Here is a 27730-nt window from a genome sequence, read left to right on the forward strand (position 1 = left end):
GCTAAACGCCTCACACAAAGACCAAGATCACACATTGCCAAGGCGTTTGCACATTCTGTTCCTCAGACCTGGAATCCTCCTATTCCCCCAACTCCCACTCCTGGTGAATTCCTCTTCATCTCATAGACCTCAGCTGACACATTACTACCTCTGGAAGGGCTCCTTAGGCCTCATGCTGGATCAGTGGCCATCCTATGTGTTTATTCTTATAGCATTAGATTGAACCATGTGAAATGGCCTATGTTTGATCAGTTTGGCCTACAGGATGGCAATTTCACATGGATCACAAGATCCTCTGATTGTCCAATCCCGGAAGGACACAGGACTCGAGGGCAGGGACGACACCCCACCCTTTTGCTTCTGACATTTGGTGCTATGACTGGTACATCCACAACACTGTCAGCTGAAAAGGTGGATGAGCAGGTCTCAACTCCTTCGCACCCCCACAGCTCTGTGCTCCAACAGAACAGACCAGCTCAGGCTTTCCTGGTAGGAACAACAGTTGCTCAAGTTTGGGGGAAATGTCATGTTCCAGCAAGGACTGCATAGAAACAAGACACAAAGGGCCCTAGGAAGTGAGGGATTTTAGCTCCTTTTCTAGGATGAACGGATCCCTGTTGCTCCACAGAGCCCCCTGTCCTGGAGTCAGGCACTGGTAACCCCCTCCCATGAATGTCTGTGCCTGAGGACTTCCAGGTGAAGGACCTTCAAATCTTGTGTCTGGGCCGGTTTCCTGGGAGGTGGGGCACCTCTGAGCAGAGAATCAGCCAGAGAGGAAGACTGCAAGGATGCCTGTGATGTGGAAAGAGACAAGCCTAGTGACAGCAGGTGGCCCTGCTGCTGGACATCAAGGTGAGGCCCTAGTGGGGCAGTGCATAGAGATGGTGCAGTTATGAGTGAGAAGTAAGCCAGGGAGTGGGGGGTAGTGCTGGCAGGGTTGGAGGTCACCAGCCATACCACCTCTACGCCATCAACTGCTGAACACCAGTGCAGTGACCACACAGAGCCCTTTCCACTGCACACGCCATCACATCCTCTGTCCCACTGACTCACCGAGGAAGGCCCCGGTGGTCAGAATTCCACAGCCACTGATCCTGAGAGGGCCTGGAGGCATTTCCAAACCTCCAGTGCCCACCAGATAGGCTGGGGACAGGTGCCATGCATGGCCACGATGCTGCCAGTGGTGTATAAGGTACAATATGTGTGCGTCCATTCCACGGGTGAGCGTCAAATAACAGGACAGGCACTGAGCCCATAGAAGTTCTGTGCTGGGGAAGTCACCATAAGCGGCTAGATCCAAGGTCCCAGCTCTCAGTGGTGTGGTTCCTGGCAATTTCCTTCATGTTCCTCTTTTCTAAAAAGAGCTCATCATTATGCCTGACGACTGAAACATAATATCTAGAGAATCAGTGCCAGGCCCACAGGAAGTCCTCAAAAAAGGGTTATGTGTCATCACCCTGTCATCAGCATTGGGGTCACGTCGTCCCCACCCTCGAGGAGATGTGAGTTATTTTGCAAAGGTAACTCAACAGGTATACCATGAAAGGAGAAAATAGTGAATTTAATGAGGGACCAAAATGTTTTACCCCATTGCACAGATGATGAAACTGAGTCCCAAAGAGTCGACTCCCCCAAATCTCACAGGGTCAGTGCTGAATCAAGGCCAGCCCAGGTTTGTGTCCCCACACCCGCTGGCAGAAGAAAAGCGTCATGATGGGCTGGCCACACTCCATCCTCCAGGCGTCCCCAGTGAGGGAGCCCCCTTGTAGAGAGAGGACAAACAGCTCACCCCACCCTGAGGCCAAATAAGAGAGGCAAAGGCCTTGACCTTCACGAGCTCTCAGTCATCCTGGAGAGAGGAGAGGAAGGAGCATGCCAGGCTGGGACTGTCCCTGGCCAGTCCAACCTGTGTGCCTTTAAGAACAAGTCCCCTGAAGCCTGCTCATGCCCAGTGACACTCAAGGCCCAGAGCCTCCCCAAGAAGAGAATTCTCCTTCCTGGACAGACTCGCCTGAGGCCAAAAGCCACTCTCCAGAGAAGAGGGCCATTGTCCTGAGCAGAATGACCCCAGGAGCCTATGCTGAGCCCAGGGACCCAGTTGCAGTTTCTCTGCCCCCAGTTTACTAAGTGACACCAGGAGAGGTAGGTACCATCCTCAGTTTCCCCACCTGTAAAATGAGTGGATGAAGGTTGCCAAAGACAGTTTCAGTTCTGAGCATCTACAGGAGCACACTACTATTTTCAAAGCACTACTGAGTGATCATATACAGTCAATCCAGCTTCTGCCTGGGTTGATCTTGTTTCCTGTCTTCGTCCTTTTTTAATTTAATTTTATTTTATTTTGAGATGGAGTCTCACTCTATCACTCAGGCTGGATTGCGGTGGTGCGATCTCAACTCACTGCATCCTCTGCCTCCCGGGTTCAAGCGATTCTCCTGTCTCAGCCTCCCGAGTAGCTGGGAGTACAAGCATGTGCCACCAAGCCAGCTAGTTTTTGTATTTTTAGTAGAGATGGGGTTTCACCATATTGGTCAGGCTGCTCTCGAACTCCTGACCTCAGGTGATCCACCTACCTTGGCCTCCCAAAGTGCTGCGATTACGGGCGTGAACCACCACGCCTGGCCTTTTTATTTTTTAAGATCACAACTTGTTTTAATTGACTAAATCATTTCAGCTAAACGCCAGCCGCTTGCCAGCTGGAAAGGTTCGCAACTCCCAGAACCACCAGCCCCACTTCCCTGTCCCTGCTCTGTGTTGTGCACACACACCAGTCCACCTTCCAAAGACCCACCTGCTGAACAACAACGCATTCAACCCCTTTCAAAAGATTCAGGAGAGACCTGCACCCTGTGCATCCACCTGTCCACTCTACAGAAACTACACACGAGTCCCAATTTGTATGCATCCCCTTTCAATAATTACAGACAAGCCTAGATTTGTGTGTCTTTTCTTCGAGTAGAGATGGATCCATTACGACGAGCATTCTTCATTCTGCTTTGCCTTGGTTAACATATCTTGGAGACTGGTGTATCTCAGCAAGCGAAAACTTCATCCTCTTAGCTGCTGCTCTTGTTTTGTTCTGCAGATGCATGGTAACCCACCTAAATGGTTCTCCTTGACGGGCGTTTGGGTATTTGGCCCCTTCGCCCTTCCAGACTGTGGTACACAACGGTTCTCCACACACACATGTATCTGCAGGAAACATTCTGAGAACCGGAGATGCTGGTCAAAGAGTGTGTATGTGTGTGTGTGTGTGTGTGTGTGTGTGTGTGTGTGTGTGTTTTGACACAGAGTCTCTCTCTGTCACCCAGGCTGGAGTGCAGTGGCGTGATCTTGGCTCACTGCAACCTCTGTCTCCAGGGTTCACGCAATTCTCCTGCCTCAGCCTCTTGAGCAGCTGGGATGACAGACGCCCGCCACCACGCCTGGCCAATTTTTGTATTTTTAGCAGAGATGGGGTTTCACCATGCTGGCCAGGCTGGTCTTGAACTCCTGACTTCAGGTGATCTGTCTGCCTCAGCCTCCCAAAGTGCTGGAATTACAGGCATGAGCCACCACGCCCAGCTCTAGTTTTTGTATTTTTAGTAGAGATGGGGTTTCACCATGTTGGCCAGGCTGGTCTCGAACTCCTGACTTCAGTGATCTGTCTGCCTCAGCCTCCCAAAGTGCTGGAATTACAGGCGTGAGCCACTATGCCCAGCTCTAGTTTTTGTATTTTTAGTAGAGATGGGGTTTCACCATGTTGGCCAGGCTGGTCTCAAACTCCTGGGCTCAGTTGATCCACCCTCTTTGGCCTCCCAAAGTGCTAGAATTATAGGCATGAGCCACCACGCCCGGCCGAGTATGTGTGTTTTAATGCTTGGATAAATATTGCCAAATGCCTTTCAGAGAATGCACCACGGGAACACCCACTGCCCCTCACAGAAGCCAGTGCCACAGACTCTCAGCTTCTGTTCTCTGTCCATCTGGCCGGGGGAGCAGTGCCTCTCCCTATGGATTCACCTCCATTCTCTCCTTGTGAGTAAGGTCTCACATCGTCTCACATTTTAAAAGTCACCTGTATTTTCCTTCCTGAGAACTTGCCGTGTGTTTCGGCCATCTTGGTGTTTGCTTGCTGGACTTTTCTGACTGATCCGCGGGAGTTCCTTGCAGGTCGACCCCCTTTCTGTTAGATATGTGCAGATTCTCTTCTCACCGTGACCAGTTGGGTTTTTTTGCTTTTCTTTTGGCCAGACAGGAAAAATCTTGACTTTTATGGGGTCAAACTGTTCTCTTTTATAACTGCCGGGGTTTACGTCACACTCGGAAAGGCTTCCCATCCCGAGACTGTAAAACCTGGCCTCGCATGTTTTCTTCTAGTAGTTTTATGGTTTCGTTTTTAAAGTTTGCATCTCAGATCCATCTGGAATGCATTTGGGTAGAAGAGTAGGGCAGGATCCAGTCTTTTTTTCCCAGACGGCTTCTGCAACACTCCGGCCCAGTTCAGTGATGAATAATCCTGTCTTTCCCAGCCAACGTGACAGGCTCTCTTTACCAAACCCGACATTTCTGCCAGTGCCCTGGCTTTATAGGGCAAAAGCTCTGCCTTCCTACCAGGTGACTGATTCCTGAGGATGGGCAGGGGGTCTGTTGCTTGTCCAGCACCCCCAAGATATTCCTTTCTCCCTGGAGTGCCCAAGAAGGCTTCTAGCACCCTCCGGAGGTGGCAGCTCTGGTGATCCACCACAGCAAGCTTCCTCAACACCCCTGCCTTTGCACTATCCAAAACGGGGGAGCCACCCCAATATCCAATAGGAGACACTTTATAGTAGACTCTTGGCAGCGGTCATAAATGAAAGAGAACGCCTGCACTATAAAGTGACATGAGAAAGTCCAAGTCCGCTGGCTTCAGACTCCAAGGTCTTCCCCTTCAGGGAGGGGCCCTCGGGGCAGACGCCTGGGGACAGTCCAGTGTTCCCCATCCGCCACCACCACGTGTTTCCCTCCGCACTTTCTTCCCTGCATTCATAATCTGGGCTTGGCAGAATCTGGGTTCACAGTCATTTTTATTTTCTTCTTTACACTTTTTGGTGTTTTCTAAAATGACTATAATGAAATGTACTATTTTCATTAAAAATAGATATTAAAGAAGGAAGCGGAGGAGGAGGAAAATGCTCAAGTGACATTTATCCGCCCCCCTCGGGCAGCCATGGCCTCCCGGCCCTGCCAGGCTGGCCAGGGCAGCCTCCTTGCACCTCTTCAGCAGACTCCCGAGGCCTCTGAGCACCTGGGCCACGCTCCCTCCCCCAGCCCCAGCCCTTCACCCTCTTAGGCTAACAGGACAGTGTGGGGACAGCAGAGAGGAGACGTGTGCTACGTTCTGGGAAAGGCCCCCGGCCACCACACACCGACTCCAGGATGAGGAGCCCAGGTGTTCAAAGCCTCAGGGCCAGCCCAGGTCAGGCCAGGCATCCTCTCTTCTTTCTTGGCCCACATAGCCCTCGTTCCAGACAGGGGCTGCATCCGATGGATGCACCCAGCACAGCAACATGCAGACGGCAGTTCAGGAAACATCGAATTTCATTTTGGGAACGTGGTCTCTTCAACCACCCCCTCAGCAAAGCCACGCACAGGGCCTCTGACATTGTGCATACCCACAAAAGTGTGTGGCGGGTTGAATGCGGAGGCAGTATGTTTAGTAAATTTCCAAACACGGAGGCTCACAGTGCAGGCAGTAGCTGTGCAGCGAACACTCATCATTCTCCGCTAACAAGGCAGATGAGGTTCTTCTATGGTTAACAGCCCCGGGTTTAGAGTGACCGACTCTGGTGCAGAACTTGTGGCCCGAGGAAGATGTAATTAACAACAGATTCAGAGCATTGCTTTGCAGCCCGGAGGGTTTCATGCGAGTTAGCCCGTCCCCATCCAAGCTGGCAGCTGTCCACGTCCCCACCTCACTCTAGAGCTGTAAAAGCTGAGGCCGGGAGAGAGATCAGAGGAGAGATACGGGCTGCAGAGCATGAGGGTGGAGAACAACCCCAGAGGCCCTTCCATCTGGACAGCTCTCTTGAATCAACCCTCACTTCTACCCTCCGCCTCCCATCACCCAAGGAGCACAGAATATCCCCACTGGAGAGGTTCAAAGTCCTTGGCAGGCAGCACTGGGCATCTACGCAGGGGTCAGGAATGGTGCTGAGGAGGCCTAGGTCAGCTCCACTGGCACCGGCAGGCCTGAAATCACGGGCTTCAGAGCTTCCCAGACTGTTAGGAAAGTCGAAGTGGAAAAGAAGGAGGCAGCCGGACTGGGCTGGAAACCAGCTGAGTTGTCAGAGAAGAATGTGCGAAGCCCTCAGTTTGACATATCCCAGGGAGGGCAGCTGCCCCGAGTGGCCTGGAAGTCAGGGCCCTGCCTGGGGGCAGTTATGTGCTGGCCGCATACACGACTGCAGAGATCAGATCAGGAAATATTTTCACAAGTGACTAGAAAGAGACCAGACTACCCCCCTTCAGAGGAATTTTTTTTTTTTTTTTTTTTTTTTTTGGCCAAGATATTGACCAGGCATCACATTTTATGGAGAAAGGCACATACTTGGAGCCCAGTGATTTCATTTGGGCTTAAACTCAGCACAGGGAGGGCTGGATTACGGAAGCCAACAGATAGGCACAGAGTCAGGTTCCCGCCTCTGCATGAGTAACTGCCCCAGGGAAGGCGGCTTTCACCCTGAAGCACTTGCAACACTGGTGTCTGTGTCCAGGTGAATGCCATCCTGGGACCAGCCTTAGCATCCTAGAGAACAGAAGCCGCTGGAGGGAAGGGCTGGAAAGGGAAGAAGCGGTCTGAGGAACAGCGAGGTTGGCACTGCTTAAGGAATTCCAGAGCACAGCTGGAAGAGCTCCTGGGAGTTATTTATAGGGTGAGATGATTGATCCCAGAATTAAACACATTTAGGTTGAAAGGGCCTGGGGAGATTACAGCTAAGAAGGTGCTGGGTGACATCTGGGAAAACTGTCAGGAAGATGTGGTAGGCTGGGCAGGGTTGCATGGGAAGGGGGGTATGGGTGTGGTGCGAAGGGGACACTGGTGTCTAAGAGAGCCACTAAGTCTCAGCTCTGCTCCCTGTTGGCCAAGTCACCTGGACACTTCCTCACGGAGTCAGGAGAACCGTACTGACCTTGCAGGACTGTTGGGTGGAGTGAAAGTCACCGACAGAAAGCAGTCGGTGCTGGGAGCCATCAGCCCATCTGTCACCATCTGCCCACAGGACTGGAGGCTCCTGCACATCACGCACACACCCTGCTGCAAACTGGTCATCTGCTTGGGAACCCCTTGAAAGATCCAGGGTGGTGCAAACAGCTGTGTGAAGCTCAGCGACACATGGCTGAGCCCAGATTAATGTCAGATGTGGGATAATTAGTGAATCCCTGATCCCAAAGATCCCAATCCAAGCAAAACTGATAGGCAGCTTCCCCAGACGGAGCACTGGGAAAAGTGTCCCCGACACTTCCCCAACCAAACTCCCCAGACCACCCTAGGCAACTCTCAGTTTCCTCTCCCACCCAGCCTCTTTGGGGTCAGCAAGCCCAGCATACCCCACCTCTGCCAGCCAGTGGTGGGTGTGGTAAGCTGAGATTACTCTTCCGGTACCTTCCATCCTCCCCTAAAAGAGCCCAGGCGCATGGTTCACAGCTTCTAATATCTGCTCTCCACCCCACTTCAGAGAGCTAGTTCAAAACAGAGCAATTCCCTGGGCCAGTCAGCACCCTCTGAGTTTACAAAGCACTTACAATTCAACCCAATAACCATTCACTGAGCACCTCACAGTGGTAGGCACTGTGAGATGCAGGAGGAACTCACACAGACCGTGCCTGTTTCTATGCAGATCTCAACTGTGCCTCCTTAGATGCTCACCACAAACCTATGAGGTAGAGAGACATCATCAGCTCCATTTTACACATGAAGAAACTGAGGCACAGAAGAAAGGTAATGGTTTTGAGGTCACACCATGAATACTCTAGCACAACCCAGGCCAAGCCTAGGTTTTCACAATGTCTAGTAGAGCTGGGATGCAATACCCTCCTTGGCCTCCAGGGGCACCACTCCTGGTCTCTAGCTAGACACTGAAGTTTGAGGCTTTGATGTCATGAACATGAACTAGGGCTTTGGGTTACCACTGTTTACAGTGAATTCTGGCTATTGAGGTGACCAGAAACTAGAAATGCCTAAGACCACATATGCAGCATCATCACTATTCCACTGGTTTCTAATAAATTGAAACTTCCTAACTTTTCCTAATAGAATCGGTCTGGGGCATACAGTAGGGGGTAGGTGGGTTACTCAGGTAGCAAATCTTCAGAGGGCTTTGACAATTCTTTAGGACTCATGGTTCATTTTAAGGGAAAACCAAGAGTAAAACTCTTTCAAGCCTGGTCCTTGGCAAACCTGAGGACTCTTATGGCACATAGAACACATCGTTCTGCTAATAGGATAAAGGGTAGACTTGGAAATCAGGCCTGGGGCACTGTTTCTCTCAGAGTTTGCATTTTTCTTTTCTGAAATGCTGATGGTTTAAAGATGTGGATCGTGGCCCAGGTCCCTGACCCAGGAGGGGTTCTGTGATGCTATCCCAGCTCAGCTCCTGAAACATCTGGTGCATTTCTGTCCCTGGCCCGCCTGCACCTTATCTGCTATAGCATCTGGCTTGCTGGGCCCCACTTCTCCTTGGCCATGTGTCCGCTGATACTAAACAGGCAGCACCTACCTGGCAATAATCCTCCCCTATCACTCCTTCCTTTCCGCTAAAATGGAAAAAATGACTCAGACCACAGCAGCTCACCCCCTTAAGCAAACAGTGCACGCACAGCTGGGCACAGGCTCCAGATCTAAGCTGCAGATCCCATCTAGGACGGTACTCGGGGTGCCTGTGGAGCCCATGGCTGAGTGGGCTTTGGAAGAGGCTGCTGAGTGATAGGATCCAAACGGCCCTGCTCCCTCCTGAGACCCACCACCCGGGCCATGGTGATGCAGGAGGGCAGGGAGGACAGAGGGTTGTTCACGGGCATCACCGGGCTTCAGGCTCCTCCTGCTCCTGTCTCTCAGTGCCTACTGCAGGGATGAAGTCCCCAAAGAAAAAAACTGCAACCATCCCTCGGATGGGGCCAAAAATCCCACCTTACTTGGCTACTCGGCACTCGGCACTCTCAGAAGGCCTGGACTCATATCAGGCAAGTTCCCAAGCAGCTGGACAGAATCAAATGTCCACAGTTCAAAGGCATTTTTTTATTTTTTTATTTTTTTGAGATGGAGTCTCTGTCGCCCAGGCTGGAGTGCAATGGCACCATCTCGGCTCACTGCAACCTCTGCCTCCCAGGTTCAAGCAATTCTCTTGCCTCAGTCTCCCAAATAGCTGGGATTACAGGCATGCACCATTACGACTGACTAATTTTTTTTGTATTTTTAGTAGAGACGGGGTTTCACCATATTGGCCAGTCTCAAATTCCTGACCTTGTGATCCACCCGTCTCAGCCTTCCAAAGTGCTGGGATTACAGGCCTGAGCCACTGCGCCCAGCCTCAAAGGTTATTTTAAAGGCCTAACTCTGCCACTTCCTAGCTGCAGGGCCTCTGAGCCTGCTTCTCACCTGTAAAATGGGATGGTATCTCCTGCCTCAGACAGAGGTCATCGGGATAAAACACGGTGTAAAGGCACTTAGGGTCAGGTCAGAAGAAGAAAAGTCCCAAAGAGTCCTATTCTTCACCTGCAGAAAAAAGTCTCAAGCAAACCCCTCCCTCCTCGTATGTCTCATGTGAATTTCTACCTTCACTGACATTTCAGTTACCAGGTTCCGGAGAGACCTTCAAGAGGGCCAGGACCCACCTGGAGCCCAGCAGCCCCTCCCCTCCAGGCCTGGAGACTGACCCTCCCAGCTGCTCTCCACACAACCACAGGGTGCCTGCACCCCCACCCTCCAGGGGACAGAAGCCAGGCAGGGTACAAGAGGGGCATCGGTTTCCATTAAGACCCCCGACATGCCTTTAGGCCCACACTGCCCTCGGACTATAGCCCCTCCCCAGAGCCTGCAAATCCTGCTCGAGGGCCAGGCAGCTGTGTGTAATCGGCCAGGCCCTGGCTGCAGGAAGGGGAGGCAGGAGCGTGTGCACACGGAGGGGCCCAGAGCGTGCAAGGACAGGCTCAGCAGGGGCGGGGGGATGTGCAGGGGCAGGGGAACATACAGGCCCGGCTTGGGCCGTCCCTCCCAGGGCTGTCCCAGCAGAACTGGAGACCCGGGCAGCCAGAACAGGAAAGAAAGAGGAAGCGGGTGTCTGCACTTCGGAGCTGCTTTCCTTTATCACTGGTGAGCAAGCAGATTTTCAGGGTCATGATGAAACCTATGGGCTGCGGAGGCCGGGGTCCAGAACCTCCCAGTGTGGGTGCCGCCTGCCCGCAGAGGGTGAGCTGCCCACCACCATGGGTGTAGGGTGAACATTGGTCCTCAGAGCCTGCCCTGGGCAGAAAGCCCCTGCATTAGAAAGCCTGGGACCCACTCCAGCCCACCAAGGCTGAGAGAAGACCCAGTTTTGAACACCATCCCCTGACGGTGGCAAGAGATGGGCAGGGTTGCTTTCCTCAGCAACAGGACTCCGGATGCAGTCCACCACAGCAGGCAGCACCTCCATGCCCGGCCCATCCCTCCCCAGTGAAGCCCACCCAACAGGCCAGGACTCCCAGGCCTGGTCTCCCCACTTCTCACCAGCCTGTGACACCAGAAACCCATACCCTCTAAGTCTGAGCTTATTCATCTGCAAAACGGCTCCAGGGCCATAAGCCAGGCCACTGACTCTGTGTACCCTCCCCAGAAGACATCAGAGTCCTCTCTAGGAGTCCAGGCATGTCCTGTCCCATCCCCCTGCCCTTCCCCGTCAGGCCTGGCACCCCTGGGCAAAGGAAACTCATCTGGAGAAGCTCCTAGGAACTGAATACAGAGGGAGGTTCCACAGCCCTCACCCCCCATATTATCTATAAACTGTACCCCCTCCTCACCCCCCATACTATCTATAAACTACACCCCCACCCCATCCCCATATTATCTATAAGCTGCACCCCTCTGCCCCGCCCCACATATTATCTATAAACTGTACCCCCTCCTCTCCCCCCATATTATCTATAAACTACACCCCCACCCCGTCCCCCATATTATCTATAAGCTGTACCCCTCTGCCCCGCCCCACATATTATCTATAAACTGTACCCCCTCCTCACCCCCCATATTATCTATAAACTGCACCCCCACCCCAGCCCCATATTATCTATAAACTGCAACCCCGCCCTGCCCCCATATTATCTACAAACTGTACCCCCTGCCCCCCCATATTATCTATAAACTACACCCCCACCCCGTCCCCCATATTATCTACAAACTGTACCCCCTGCCCCCCCATATTATCTATAAACTACACCCCCACCCCGTCCCCCATATTATCTACAAACTGTACCCCCTGCCCCCCCATATTATCTATAAACTACACCCCCACCCCGTCCCCGTATTATCTATAAACTGTACCCCCTGCCTCCCCATATTATCTATAAACTACACCCCCACCCCGTCCCCATATTATCTATAAACTGCACCCCCGCCTCAGCCCCATATTATCTATAAACTGCACCCCCGCCTCAGCCCCATATTATCTATAAACTACACCCCCACCCCGTCCCCATATTATCTATAAACTGTACCCCCTGCCTCCCCATATTATCTATAAACTACACCCCCACCCCGTCCCCATATTATCTATAAACTGCACCCCTGCCTCAGCCCCATATTATCTATAAACTGCACCCCCGCCTCAGCCCCATATTATCTATAAACTACACCCCCACCCCGTCCCCATATTATCTATAAACTGTACCCCCTGCCTCCCATATTATCTATAAACTAGACCCCCACCCCATCCCCCATATTATCTATAAACTGCACCCCCGCCTCAGCCCCATATTATCTATAAACTGCACCCCCGCCTCAGCCCCATATTATCTATAAACTGCACCCCCGCCTCAGCCCCATATTATCTATAAACTGCACCCCCGCCTCAGCCCCATATTATCTATAAACTGCAACCCCGCCCTGCCCCCATATTATCTACAAACTGTACCCCCTGCCCCCCATATTATCTATAAACTGTACCTCTGCCCCCCATATTATCTATAAACTGCACCCCCTGTCCCACCCCATATTATCTATAAAGTACACCCCCACCCCGCCCCCATATTGGCTATAAATTACGTCCCCACCCTGCCCCCATATTATCTATAAACTGTACCCCCTGCCCCCCATATTTTCTCTAAACTGTACCCCCTGTCCCCCATATTATCTATAAACTGCACCCCCACCCTGCCCCCCCATATTATCTATAAACTGCACCCCCACCCCGCCCCCCATATTTTCTCTAAATTGCACCCCCTGCTTCACCCCCCCCCATATTATCTGTAAAGCACATCCCCTGCCCTGCAGACTGGACCCTCTGGCCCCTTTGTGCCCACCATTTAGCATCCTCTGAGGTCCCTGGCTGGGCCTGAACCTGCGAACAGCAGCTTTAGTCCTTCTTTCACACTTTATAAAAGCTACAATTACTGCCTCCCAACCTCCATATTAACAGCCACGTACAGTAACAGCCATCTCTAATAAGAATTATATGATACCATCTGCGACCATCCCAATAAAGGCAGCAAGCATTGTTATCAATACCACGATTGCACCTGCTGTTTGCACTGCACGGAGCAATGTCCTGCACACTGGGCACACCTAGGTCTTTGCATCCACACCAATATCCCTTCCTTAGATCCTCACAGCAGCCGGTCCAGGTAGGTGGTGCTATCACCTCTGATATGCAGACAAGCTGCCTCGGGATCAGAGAAGTTAAGTAACATGTTGGAGGTCCCACAGCCAGGAGTTCAAACCTGCTCTCCCAGCCTCCAAAGCTCCCAGTGTCCCTGAGAATCACTGCTCTCCTCCTCATCCCCTGAGCACTCTTTGCAAAAGTCCAAGAGGTGACTGTGAGCTGGTGATAGGGGCAGGCCCTGTAGAAGGACAGAGGGCTGGAGGGAGGCACAGGCCTCCACCCTCCCCTGCTCAGAGTTTCCCAAAGTGCCCTCGACTGGTCACTGCCACTGCATTTGGGGGGCAGGACAAGGAGCCGCAGGCCCCAGGCTCCACTACAGACCCTCAAAAATCTGAATCTGCAAGGTGGGACCCCAGGGCTCCTGCACCTGTCCACTGTGGGGGTCCCAGGCTCCACACAACGGCATCCTCTGGCATCCGGTGATGAGCCCCCCAGAGTCCTACCCTGCAGGAAGGTGGACCAGCCCACCCTCCTTTGTTTCCAGTCAATCCCAGAAAACACCCAGCAACTCCAGGCCAGGGTTACCCAGAGAACTCAAATCTTTGGCAAAATGGCAGTGCAGCTGCTGTCTTGGTACCAACCCCCGTACCAGGGCATTCAAGGAGGGCAAGGCAGGGGAGCCCTGCTGCAGGTGTCATAGCACAGCCTGGTGGGCACAGCACCCATGGCACCCTCTGGGTCCTCACCCACAGCCTTCAACTAAACCAGCACTACAGACGCCCGGCCCTACACACCCCAGCCCTACACACCTCCAGCCTTACACACCCCCAGCCCTACACACACCAGCCCTACACACCCCCAGCCCAACACACCCCAGCCATACACACCCCCAGCTCTACACACACCAGCCCTACACCCCCCAGCCCTACACACCCCCAGCTCTAAACACCTCCAGTCCTACACACACCAGCCCTACACACCCCAGCCCTACACAAACCAGCCCTACACCCCCCAGCCTTACACACCCCCAGCTCTAAACACCTCCAGTCCTACACACACCAGCCCTACACACCCCAGCCCTACACACTCCCAGCCCTACACACACCAGCCCTACACAGCCCAGCCGTACACACTCCCAGCCCTACACACCCCCAGCCCTACACACCTCCAGCCTTACACACCCCCAGCCCTACACACACCAGCCCTACACACCCCCAGCCCAACACACCCCCAGCCCTACACACACTGCCCTACACAGCCCCAGTCCTACACATCCCCAGCCCTACACACCCCCAGTCCTACACACCCCCAGCCCTACAGAACCCTAGCCCTACACACACCAACCCTGCACACCCCCAGCCCTACACACCCGCAGCCCTACACACCCCCAACCCTACAAACACTGCCCTACACACCCCCAGCCAAACACACCCACAGCCCTACACACACTGCCCTACACACCCCCAGCCAAACACACCCACAGCCCTACACACACCGCCCTATACAACCCCAGCCCTACACACCCCCAGACCTACACATAACAGCCCTACACACCTCCAGCTCTACACACACCAGCCCTACACACCCCAGCCCTACACACCCCCAGACCTACACACAACAGCCCTACACACCTCCAGCCCTACACACCCCAGCCCTAAAACACCCCAGTCCTACACACACCAGCCCTACACACCCCCAGCCCTACACACCCCCAGCCCTACACACCCCCAGCCCAACACACCTCCAGCCCTACACACCCCCAGCCCTACACACCTCCAGCCCTACACACCCCCAGCCCTACACACCTCCAGCCCTACACACCTCCAGCCCTACACACCCCTAGCCCTACACACCCCCAGTCCTACACACCCCCAGCCCTACACACCCCCAGCCCTACACACCTCCAGCCCTACACACCCCCAGCCCTACACACCTCCAGCCCTACACACCTCCAGCCCTACACACCCCCAGCCCTACACACCTCCAGCCCTACACACCCCAGCCCTACACACCCCAGCCCTACACACCCCCAGCCCTAACACCTCCAGCTCTACACACACCACCCTACACCCCCCAGCCCTACACACCCCCAGCTCTACACACCTCCAGCTCTACACACACCAGCCTTACACACCCCCAGCACTACACACCCCCAGCCCTACACACCCCCAGCCCTACACACCTCCAGTCCTACACACACCACCCTACACCCCCCAGCCCTACACCCCCCCAGCCCTACACACCCCCAGCCCTACACACCCCCAGCCCTACACACCTCCAGTCCTAAACACACCACCCTACACCCCCCAGCCCTACACACCCCCAGCTCTACACACCTCCAGCCCTACACACCCCAGCCCTACACACCCCCAGCTCTACACACCTCCAGTCCTACACACACCAGCCCTACACACCCCAGCCCTACACACCCCCAGCTCTACACACACCAGCCCTACACACCCCAGCCCTACACACCCCCAGCTCTACACACACCAGCCCTATACACCCCAGCCCTACACACTCCCAGCCCTACACACCCCTAGCCCTACACACCCCCAGCCCTACACACCTCCAGTCCTACACACACCAGCCCTACACACCCCAGCTCTACACACCTCCAGCTCTACACACCCCAGCCCTACACACCCCCAGCCCTACACACCCCCAGCCCTACACACCCCCAGCCCTACACACCCCCAGCCCTACACACCGCCAGCCCTACACACACCACCCTACACACACCCAGCCCTACACACCCCCAGCCCTACAGAACCCCAGCCCTACAGATCCCTGGCCTGAGAGACCCCTGAGCCTGCAGACCCTCCAGCCCTGCAGAGTCTCCAGCCCTATAGCCCCCTGCCTGAAAGACCCCCAGCCCTGCAGACCATCATCCCTGTAGAACCCCGGGCCTCCAGATCCCCAGCCCTATAAACCTGCAGTCCTATAGACTCCTGGCTCTGCAGAGCCCGGCCCTGTGGACCCAGCACAGTACTGATGGAGGGGAGGTCTGGGTGTGGGGGGAGCCCCTGGGAGAAGCACAGACAGCACACGGCCAGCAAGCTGAGGTGAGCATGGAGTGGGGTCCTCCTCTTTCGCAGACTGAAATGGTTACCAAAGAACGGAGCTGACGTCAGGGACTGGCTTCAAATCATCGGGTGCGGGGGCGTGGGCCGGCCTCCGGCTGGAACGGGGCTGGCTATGGGCTGGTCCTTGTGGCCCCAGGCAGAACATGACCTTTGCTGTGCTGTGTCTGAACCTTCCCATAATAGGAACATCAACAACAGCAGAATCTCAAGGCCAAATCCACGGGAAACCCCCTCCCTAGAAGTTCACCCCCAGCCCCAGGGTCTCCCTGCTCCCTAAGACCTGCAGGATAGCGGCATCTTCGCTTTGGAGATGAGTGAGTGCCCCCGCCAGGTGCGCAGGGGAAGAGCACCATGGGTCCTTGGTGAAGCGGGGACCACCAAAAAGAAAGTGGGAGGGGCCGGGCGCAGTGACTCACGCCTGTAATCCCAGCACTTTGGGAGGCCGAGGCGGGTGGATCACGAGGTCAGGAGATCGAGACCATCCTGGCTAACACAGTGAAACCCCGTCTCTACTACAAAATACAAAACATTTGCCAGGCACAGTGGCGGGCGCCTGTAGTCCCAGCTACTCGGGAGGCTGAGGCAGGAGAATGGCGTGAACCCGGGAGGCGGAGCCTGCAGTGAGCCGAGATCGCACCACTGCACTCCAGCCTGGGCGACAGAGCGAGACTCCGTCTCAAAAAAAAAAAAAAAAGAAAGAAAGTGGGAGGTTCCTGAGCGGCGTGGAGGAACAGCTACACCCTCCTCTCTTCTCTCCAACGCTTCTCCCCTGGCAGGTGCCCTCCCCACCCCACGACCACCATTAATGCTGAAATCCAAGACCCTGGGCTGGAGGATGCAGAACGACCCATGGTTTGCAAAGTGTGGCACCCCGGACGCCCTGGCATCAGCGTGGTCTGGGAACTTACCTCGCTAGAAATGCAGTTTCCTGGACCCACCCCGGGCCTCCTGAGTCAGAAAAAATCTGTGCCTTAAGAGAGGCCTCGGGGGGATGCCAGGGCCTGGTGAAGTGTGGGAACCGCTGGTCTACACCATGAGGAGAAACCCCGGACCCGGCCTAAGAAGAGGCCCTCCCTGCTGTCTGACAATGAGCCATGAGAAGGCCACGGGGCAGGGCCGTGGAATCTCACCTTTGCTTCCTCTATCCCACGGATTCCTGCAGCCTCCAGACTGGGTCAGTCTTTTTGGTGGGGGCTGTCCCGTGCACTGTGGGGTGCAGAGCAGCATCCTCGGACTCCCCCAACTACAGGCCAATAGCCCTGCCCCCACCCCAGATTCGACAATCCGAAAACATCTCCAGACATTGCCACATGTCCCTAAATGGCCTGGTCTGAGAAGCCATGATATCCACCTGTTTCAGGGCCAGGAGGATGACACTGGCAGGAGGATGACACTGGCATCCCTGGCAGGACAGTCGCTCACCTTCCCTCCCATCCCCTCTCCCTCTCCTGATGGCTCCACCTGGGGCATCTCCTTGCCCCACCCGGCAGAGCCGTGTTACCCTGGCTCTGCCTGTTGTCACCAGCTCACTGTCACCGCCACACCGGCCCAAGGACGCTCTGTGTATTCTCAACCTTCAGATGAGATATCTCCACTGCTCAAGCAGTACTTTTTGACCTAGACAACCATTCGAGATCATCACCCTAAATAACATGAATAATAATTACTTACAAAGCTATTACAATTGCAGTCAGAAATCTAGTTCCCTCCTCTTCCCTCAAGAACACCCTTCACCCCGCCCCGACCATGTGAACACTCTGCAGCCAAAGGGTCTGAGAAGAGGCAGTGTCACTTTCTCCTTCTTTCCTTAGAGCCTCTGGGAGTCACCACCCCTCCTTAGGAAGAAGGAAGGGAAACGTCCACAGGAACATGGACACGGGACACTTTCTCCCCACTCTCCTTTCCCCAGGGGAAGAGCAGAGAAATAGCACGGGAAGAGGATTTCAGATCATCCCCAAAGAAAGAAAACAAAACAAAAAATTGAGGGAAGAAAATCAGCAGCAAAGACAGATCCTGGGAACCTCCCTGATGGACACAGTGCTGGGAAGGCAGAGGACCTGAGAAAAGTTCCCCCAGGGGCCCCTCTGTCCTGCACCTGCCATCCCACCTGTGCAGAACCCACAGGCATCAGGCCGGCTCTCCCCACACCCAGGCTTGCCTGTCACCCCCACAACAGGCCCCAGTGATTGACCTAAGTGTGTGCCGAGGATGCAGACGCTGGGCCTCTGTCCTCCAGAAGAAAGAAGAAACCACAGTTGGAAAAGCTGAGACTACTGTGCTCTCTGGTGTACATTTTTATTTTTAATTTTTATTTTTTTGAGACAGGGTCTCACTCTGTCACCCAGGCTACAGTGCAGTGGCACAAACACAGCTCACTGCAGCCTCAGCCTCCCTGGCTCAAGTGATCCTCCCACCTCAGCCTCTCAAGCAGCTGGGACCGCGAGCGCACACCCCTACACCCAGCTAATTGTTTTTGAAATTTTTGTAGAGGTGGTGCCCAGTAATGGGATTACTGGGTCAAATGGTATTTCTGGTTCTAGATCCCTGACGAACCGCCACACTGTTTTTATGTCATTTTGTGGCATTTATTAAAAAAATAAAGAGGCCACCAGATGGTGCCCAGGCTTGATGTGCATTTTTATACATCTGAAAGGAAGAAGGAGAAACCAAGGCAGAGGCTCCATGTAAGCACTGTTGTCTGGGGCCATGGCTCCCCTTCTGAAGCACCAGGGCCCAGCTGCCACGGAGGCCAGGTCGGCCCCAGGAAACAAGCCGGAGGGAGCGGAGCCATGCTGCCCTCACCTGGCCTTGAGGATGGACAGTGGCTGCTTGCATCCATGCATATGACTGTACGGACCTGAACCAAAATGCAGGCCATGAGACCACTGGGACGTGGAGGGAGGCCGTCATCCCCTTGTGCCAGCTGGACTTGAAGAGCTAGACTGGCACATCTACAGAATGGGCCGTCCCACCTGGCACAAAGGGCTGGTCTGAGGATCACAGGTGCTGATGGGACCACCCTCAGAGCAGGGTCCAGTGTGAATATGAAAATATGAACAGGAGCCAGAGGAAGAACATGCATGGGAACATGCCCTCTGCATCCACCAATGGGAGCCTGCCTTCAGATGCGTGCACCCCAAAGGGCTGGCCCTGGAGAAGCAGGCTGGTCTCTGATTGGCCACCGCCCCATGGGGCTGGCAGGTGCCTCCCTAGACTGGCTGTGGCCACATGCTACTCCCACTTCTACTGCACCTCACTCGGTAAAACCACCTGTTCATATGGCTGACTCCCCCACCACAGCGGAAGACCCAGTAGGGCACAGACGGCTCACCTATCGCTCACCTGTGCCCCCCACATAGGTCCGACTCATGTTGGGGGTCCATAAATGCTGCCAAACAAACCTGCTGACACACCCAATGTCTTCACATACGGACCTCACCTGTTCCCTCTGTACCCACACATGGGAAAGAGTGCTGATCCCCCAGGCCACCCACCAGAAGAATGGAAGACGGTCGCTTCACTAGGTTACAACACTCACGTGTTCTCATTGGAAAATCACTGTTTCCCAGTGCAAGGGTCAGAGTTTTTCAACTTAAATCACTCCTGCTACATACACACACTTTTAAAAAAAAAAAATTTTATTATACTTTAAGTTCTGGGATACATGTGTAGAATGTACAGGTTTGTTACATAGGTATACACGTGCCATGGTGGTTTGCTGCACCCATCAGTCCGTCATCTACATTAGGTATTTCTCCTAATGCTAACCCTCCCCCAGCCCCCCAGCCCCTGACCTGCCCCAGTGTATGATGTTCCCCTCCCTGTGTCCATGTGTTCTCATTGTTCAACTCCCACTTATAAGTGAGAACATGTGGTGTTTGGTTTTCTGTTTCTGTGTTACTTGCTGAGAATGATGGTTTCCAGCTTCATCCATGTCCCTGCAAAGGACATGAACTCATCCTTTTTCATGGCTGCATAGTATTCCAAGGTGTGTATGCACCATTGTCTTTATCCAGTCTATCACTGATGGCATTTGGGTTGGTTCCAAGTCTTTGCTATTGTGAACAGCGCCACAATAAACACACATGGGCATTTGTCTTTATAGTAGGATGATTTATAATCCTTTGGGCATATACCCAGTAATGGGATCACCAGGTCAAATGGTATTTCTGGTTCTAGATCCCTGAGGAATCGCCACACTGTTTTTATGTCACTTTGTGGCATTTATTTAAAAAAAAAAAAAAAAGCCCACCAGAAACCCTATTGCCAAGGTCCTGGCAAGGAAGAAAAGGACAGAAGAACAAATTTCCCTATAAGAACACAGGTCTAGGAAACAGAAAATAAAGGAAGCTTCCATTTCATGGGCAGAGATATCTCAGCAAATAGGCTGAGCCCGTGTCCCCGGAGCTCTGCATAATTAAATTTTGAGAAAAGTGGGTCATGCTGTGGTTCCATTTCTCAGGTCTGAGTCACCAAAGGATGGTGACATTTACTGCTAATATGGGGTTATCACCTAGTTTGAGATTCTTCCAGAAAAACTCCTCTGCTAATAGGAAGCCGAGGGTGTGACGGCTCGGACTATCTGACACGGACAACTCAAAGTGACCCGCGCCCCTCCACTGAGCATCCAGCCACCAATTCACTCGTTCTACGGTCTTCTCTCCAGTGGCCTGAGGCTGGGCTGGCACAAAAACAACATCTGAGATGGCAAAGCCCCCCCCCCCCACCGCCCCCGCCAACTTCACCCACCCCGAAACACCTCCTTTCAGTGATCAGCCACCACTCGACGCCATCACGTGACAGAGAGAGAACAGAGGCCTGCAGCTGGGAGGTGTCCAGGTTCATCTACCTCCTGGACCTCAGTTCCTTGTCAAGAGCAAGTGGCTGGAGGAGGCAGGGGAGGGCCACGCTGCATGCTGAACTTGGCCCGGCCTGCGACTGCCCAAGGATGCATCTTCCTGGCTCAGGCTCAGAGCCTCAGAGGCAGCAAGCAGTGAGCGATCTGCTGAACTGACCACTGGTGCTTACTGCCTTACCTTTTCTCTTGCTTACCCAGTGAGGGAAGCAGCAGTGTGACCCCACACAGGATGGCAAGGGAGCACGCACAGACCAGCGAGTAGAGGGCCCCGAACCGCCTCACAGCCTCCTGCTGCACTGGGGTCCCCGGTGGCAAGGGCAGTAACAGGGTCTTACTCTGTACTTTATGTGAGTAATGCATTAGACATCACTAAAACCCTGCTGTAGTTACAGTCATCACCCCCTTCTTACAGATGGGGAAACTGAGGCACGAGGTGGTTAAAATGCACTGCTGGTAGACACTGGAACCAGGGTAGGAATCCAGGCATCTTGCTGGTTGCCTGTCCTTCACCAGCATGCCACCCTGGTCCCCACGCCATGTCCTGGTGGCTGCAGTCCTGCCTATGAGCAGGGATGTATTAGTCAGGGTTCCCTTAGAGGGACAGAACTAACAGGAATAGAAATCTATATATATGGGAGTTTATTAAGTATTAACGTACATGATCACAAGGTCCTACCACAATAGGCTGTCTGCAAGCTGAGGAACAAGGAGAGCCGGTCCCAAACCTGAAGAACTTGGAGTCTGATGTTCGAGGGCAGGAAGCGTCCAGCACAGGAGAAAGACATAGGCTGGGAGGCTAGGCCAGTCTCATCTCTTCATGTTTTTCTGCCTGGTATTTGCTGGCGGCTGATTAGATGGTGCCCACCCGATCAGAGGTGGGTCTCCCAGCCCACTGATTCAAGTGTTAATCTCCTTTGGCAACGCTCTCACAGACACACCCAGGATTAATACTTTGTATCCTTCAATCCAATCAAACTGACACTCAGTAGTAACCACCACAAGGGCCGCTGTAGGCTCTGCCTGCAGGATCTCGGCACATCCACCAGCCAGGCCAGAAACATCAAAACTGACACTTGGCAAAGCACTGACAGCAGACTAGTCGATTGTATGGGAGAATGTAAATAGAGGAGAAGCGGGAGCCATCATGCAACATCGCCCTCCTGGGAGCTTAAAAAGACATGAAATTGTCGGATCCAGCCAGACCCAGCTTGCCCTGCAGCGAACCCACAGCCTCCTGCTCAACCGGCAGGCTCCACCTCCTCTCCCGTCCAGCCATCTCCTCCTCTCCCATCCAGCTGGGGCCAGGTCATGGTAAGGAGAGAAACGTCGCCCTGCCACGAGCTCCTGAAACACACCAGGTCCTGCACGTGGAGTCAGCCCGGGACACCCACGTGAACGCATGTACATGTGCAAGGATGCGCATGCATGCACACTCAAACACACATGTACACCCACAAACACACGTGCGCAGGCAGATCGCGGGGAGACATACACATTATACACACATGTACGTGGCCTGATACACATACACACAAACGCACACATAAGTGCAAACCCTGGAATTGGCTTCTAAAACCTTTCACGTGCATCACACCCCACGGCCTGGATGATGACCCCATGAGGTTCCGTGGGAAAGCAGAGAACCGAGGCCAAGGAAGGCAAGGGGGCAGCAGAGACCGGCTAAGCGGATGACAGCAGAGCCCCGGGGGTCTCAGCAGGGCCAGACCCCACATAGGCACACCTCCCTCACCTGTGCCTCTGGGATACCTGCATCTAAAGAGGGCTGTGGGAACACTGCTCTTTCCTCCTGCAAAAACCGCCACTGAAGATGGGGGTGATAACGCCCCCACACAGCCAGTGCCAAGTACAGGTCAGGCAGCTTGCAAAGCTTCTTACAGTTGTGGCCTCAATCAGTCTTCACAACCATGCCTCAAAGCAAGAAATGCAGTTCTCCCCATGTTCAGGAGGGGAAGCTGAGGCGCAGTGACTTGTCCTCACCCAGCCCACCCGACGGCCCCTCAGAGGCACAGAAATTCAGCTCCGGCCTCACACCAACCTTGCTGGCCTGGGGTTCAGTAATCTGATTGCCAAGGAAAGTCACCTCCCACATCGGACCACCTGCCACCCAGCACAGGTACCCAAAATCGCCCCCAGAGGCCCCCACATCCTAGGCCACAGCCGTGGAGCTGTCTGCAGAGCTGTGCACACTGAATTCGCTGTGCCAGGCCAGCAGGGCCCACTGAAGGGAAACAGGAGGAACGGGGGCAGAGAAAGGGTTAAGGAAGCTGCCGGGATCTGCCACTTCGCTTCGGGGCACTTGCAGTCCCCTGGCAAACAGATGCTGGGGGCACCTGCCAAACCCACGAATGAGGGGCTTTCCAGCCAAGGCAGCCGCCCAGGAGAGCTCTGGGACATGGTGTGGAATGTCCTGTCAGGAAGGAGGGAAGAGGGTGAGCGAGATTAAAGCCAGAGGCAGAGGAGAGCCCCACGAAGGAGGTTCGTTTCTACAGTAAAAGGAAGGAGAAGAGGAGGAGGGAAGGTCAGTTTCACATCGCCTCCTCCAGGAAGCTCCCCGGCTCTCCTCAGTGCAATGAACCCTCCCAGATTGTCGGACACAAGACCCAGCACATCCCACGTAGGCCCCTGAGTAAAATTCACAACAGTCTGCATGTGAGACCGTGAGCTCCCGGAGGGAAATGAGGGGTCCCATCCCATTTGCCTCTGTCTCCCCAAGACAGGCCCAGTTCGTGTGAAAAGGCAAAAGCCTTCAGGGGCCAGGCAGGTTATACTGATGTGTGGAGAGGCCTGGGTGGCCAGAGGCGAGTGGTGGAGACTGTGGCTACTGCATTCCTCTTGAAGGCATTGGAGCAAAAAGAGAAGGGATAGAGGGATGAAGGCAAGGAAGGAAGGGGATGGGAGGGAGGGAGGGAGGAAGAAAGGGAGGAAGGAAGGAGAGAAGAAAGGATAGAGGGGGAAAGAGGAAGAAAGTAACTTAAACGCTGTCTTGGCCAAATGGAATGGCTCTGCTCCCAGGACCCTGTATGGACTGGGCCCCCAGGCCGGGACTACAGCTCAGGGCCCTGGCCGTCTCCCTGGGGAGAGCTGATAAACCGATGGGAAGTGAGAAGAGGGAACTCTGATAAGTCAAAGAGTGACCATGCCAGGCGGCGAGTGGACGCTGGCTTAGGGCCCCAGAGCAGGAATGGAAGACAGGGCCTGGCATCCCTGCCCCCTGACTCCTAGGCTCTGTCCCTTCTCAGAACAGGGTGAGGATGCAGTGAGATGGTGCAGCTGATGCTCACCACAGGCCAGGCAAGTGCCAGCCCCTGCATTCCCGTGTGTGACTGTCTCCCAAGGCCGTTCCCAGAGCCACTTCACATGACGAAGCAGGGACAGGTCCTGCACTGTTCCAGATGCAGCTTCGCTCAGGCTCCCAAGTGGGTGCCTTCGAGAAGTGTCCGGGCCTCATCCTGGGCCTCCAGCGGGGCAGCTCACTGCTCTGCGCAGCCCCTGCTCCACCCATCAAGGTCTGTCTCCCGGGAAGTGGGATGGGGCGGTCCAGGGAGGAGGCAGGGGCAGGCAGACAGGCCAGGCAGCGAGAAGGTAGGGCGGGACGGGCAGTACCAGCTGTGTTCGGCTAAGGCGTGGCGGTGGGGAGTCCAGAAATATCTGCAGGGCGGGGTGAAGAGCAGGCTCTGGCCAGCCCCGCAGGAGCAGCCCAGGGGTAACCTCACTGGAGAAGCCGCTGCGAGCCTGGCACTGGGAACATGCCCCTGCCTGGGGCTGTGGCACTGCTGGGTGGGCACAGCCCTGGGTGGCGACCAAAACTCCAACCCCTCCGGCAAATCTGGAGCAGAGCAGGGAGAGGGCTTGGGGAATTCTTGGGGCTTCTGAGCTCCTCCCACTCGCTGCTCTTTTATGGGGAGAGGGAGGGAGGGGGCTGAGGATGGAAAAGGATATCTTTTCAGCCAACTCGATTGAGTCAGAGGAAATTTAACCATTTGATATCTGTCAAGTCTCACAAAACTTGGCCGACGCTCCCCACAAATTATTGCAAAAAACAATCACGTGACTGGAGTCAACCAATGGCGTGTAGAGGAGATGACCTCAATTTCCAAATATTGGGGTCATGTTTCACTTCCCATACTCTCCTTCCCCGTTACACTGTTCCGCAGCCCCAAATGCAATCCTACTTTTCATTCCCTCACACACTTGGCCAAAAGGAGGCAGGCAGAAGAAATGTGTTCAGAAAACCCTCGGAAAACATCTGGCAGATCCCAAGACGCAGAAGACAGCGGCCACTTGCTGGTGGCTCCCCGCCGCGCCTGCATCTCCAGTGGACAGCCGCCCCCTCTGGCCATGCTCGGAGGATGACTTCCAAATAGGTCCCACCCTGGGAGGTGGAGAGACATTGGCGAAACCCACGAAGTAAAGCGGTCTCTTCGCATGCTTCTAAAAGTCTGTTTTGTCAAAAGCAAAATGTCCAACTCCAAAGCCCGCCGCTCTGGGCCGTCCTCACTCCCACTTCCAACGAGCCACACTTCGATTAGCCAGGGCAATCAGAGAGGGAAAAAGACAGTGTGGAGGCGGGGAGATGGGCAGGGAGGGAAATGGAACCCCACGCCCGGGCCGATGCACGGTCCCCAGCCAGTGCCCTGCCCCAGCTGTCTAGGGTGACGATTCCCCTGAAGGACTCCCTCTTGAGTTTCTGTCGAAAGTCCCCAGAGGCGCTGAGACAGGGCCCAGTTCTCCGGCAATGGCATGGTCCCTGACCACACCTTCCTTCTCCTCTCCACTTTTCTGGGGACCTCTATTGTCCCCCACCTTCAGCTGACCCCTGGAGAAACACAAGCCCAGTTACCCCAGGGTCAGGAGAGAGTTGGTGGCGGCCCAGGGATGAGATCCCAGGTCCTGGGAGTCAGGCCAGGCTCCTGGCTCCTCCCCCAGAGCACCAGGGCAGCCCCCACACCCAGACTGCAGTTCATCCAGTTAGCCCAACAAGCACTGATCATGCCAGGAAAAAAGGAAAAGAGTATTTTAATTGACAAGCAGAACACGGACAATGATTTTTCCCACTTGTCTTCCAATCGTGAAGCAGAGAGAAGCATTCTTGCTGGCAGGCGGCGGGCTGGTCCAGCCGTTCGCTGAGCCCACGGTCCCATCGCTCTGCCCGCCACTTCTGACCTGGCGGCACACAGCTCTGAGCCTCCATCTCCCCACCTGTCAATAAGGATTCAGGGGACCTTCCAGAGCAGAGGGTTCTGATGTTAGAGAGTCTGTTGAAAACCCACCCCACCACTAACTACCAAGAGCGATGCCTAGAAAAATGCCCCTGTCAGGAAGCTGCGCCAGGGAGAGCTGAATCCTCGAGAACCCAGCCAGGGATGCAGACAGTCCTCGCCTTGCAGCGCCCTCCCCGGGAAGCAGGGCTCCTTCTAAGGGCTGACCCTTGGCAGAAGGAATCCCACATCTGCATATCATCCCAACCACTCACAGCCCCGCCTGCAAACCCATCTCTGGCTTTGCTCCACGCATCCCATCTCTCAGCAGCGAACCCAGGAAACGCTGCCTTCCAGGGATCAAGAAGTTTGGGGGTGGGATTAGGAGCAGGGCTGTCTACCACCCTGCAGGGGTCCCCAGTGCCCCCGAACACTTAGGTGACCAAGACTGCAGGAAACGCTGTCCCTGGGGAAAGCAGGGCGCCAGCTCAGCCTAGAGCAAGAGTGCCTGGGGGAAGTTCAGTGCTGGGGGTCCAGGTTTCTGGGATTCCCCCCACCCCAGGAGTCCCGGGATTTGAAGGGCTGTGACTCTAGGGGGCGGCCCTGCCCGGTTTTGAGCGAGGAAGTTCTGCTGTAGGGTTGTGTCGGCCCAAGCTGGGCGCCTGTGATGTGGGACAGAGAAGGAAGGTTTCGGGACAAAAGTTTGCCCGCCTCGTGGACAACCCCTCCTGCTAATCCAGCCCTCGGTCCATCCTCGGCTCGCGCGACAGCCCCACCCGACCCGCCAGTTTGGGGAGGGGGCGGCGGCGCGCCCGCGGGCATTGTGTCTGCGTGTCGTCATCTCGGGGGGGGGGGGGGCGGGCAGCAAATGGCATTCGTGGTCTTGGCCCGTGCACTCCACAGGCCAAGGAAGAAAAGTTCTGCGGGCGAAGGCGCCCGGGGATGACAGCGGCGTCCGGGCCGCGCGCGCCCCATCCCGCATCCCCGCGCCCCAGGCGCCCTTACCTGCGCGGCTCGGAGGCGGCGCCCACAGCAGCAGCAGCAGCAGCAGCGGCGGGGGCAGCAGCGGGGCGCCGGGGCGGAGCGGGCTGCGCGCTTTCCAGCGGGTATGGACGTCCATGCCGGCGGGGCGCGGGCCGGGGCGCACAGGGGCGCTCGGAGGCGCGCGGGCACGCACAGGGGCGCGGGTCACGGCCCGGGCAGCGCTCTCAGCGGGGACCGCACCACTTTAGGAGGTCATGGGGACCTCGGCACCCCCCGTTCTTCTTTGTGGCGGCGGCTGTTCTGGAAGGGGCGGCTGGCGCGCTCGCCCACGGGCGGGAGGGCTCGACTTTGGCCCGCGGGGCGGCCGGGACCCCGCTCGGCTCGCTCGCCCTCGCCTCCTCCTCCTCCTCCAACTCCTTCTCGCCTCCTCCTCGCCGCCGCCGCCCCGCGACCCGCTCCCCGTAGGCGCTCCGCTCGAGTGAGGTCCTGCGCCAGCCGCGGGGACGGAGAGTGCGGACCTCGCCTTCGGCGCCGAGCACTTTTTTCCCCCTTTTCCTCCCTCCCTCTCTCTTGGAAGGCAGCCGCTGAGGCTGTCGATCCCCAACGCCCGCAGCAAATCAGAGCCCGGCGCCGGGCTTGGCGAGGCCAGCCCCCGCCTCCCACTGGGCGCCGCGGGCGAGGGGGTGGAGACAGCGGGCGAGTCGCTGCGAGGAAGGGGCTGGCCCGGGGCGGAGCGGACGTGGGGCGGGCGCGGCCCCCTGTTCTTTCTCT

At 55.4% G+C, this 27730-nt stretch overlaps 1 protein-coding gene across 2 annotated transcripts in view; it reads right to left on the bottom strand.

The window, feature by feature from the left end:
• Positions 1-27473, bottom strand: part of COL5A1 (collagen type V alpha 1 chain) — a 210584-nt gene extending 183111 nt beyond the window's left edge. For both annotated transcript variants that reach the window (XM_028834624.2, XM_015116402.3), the window contains exon 1: positions 26981-27473. In XM_028834624.2, the coding sequence (XP_028690457.2) occupies positions 26981-27095 (115 nt within the window). In that variant the 5' untranslated portion in view covers positions 27096-27473. The remainder of the gene's footprint in view (positions 1-26980) is intronic.
• Positions 27474-27730: the final 257 nt, after the last annotated feature.

The sequence above is a fragment of the Macaca mulatta genome, chromosome 15, assembly GCF_049350105.2.
Source record: "Macaca mulatta isolate MMU2019108-1 chromosome 15, T2T-MMU8v2.0, whole genome shotgun sequence".
Taxonomy (NCBI): Eukaryota; Metazoa; Chordata; class Mammalia; order Primates; family Cercopithecidae; genus Macaca; species Macaca mulatta.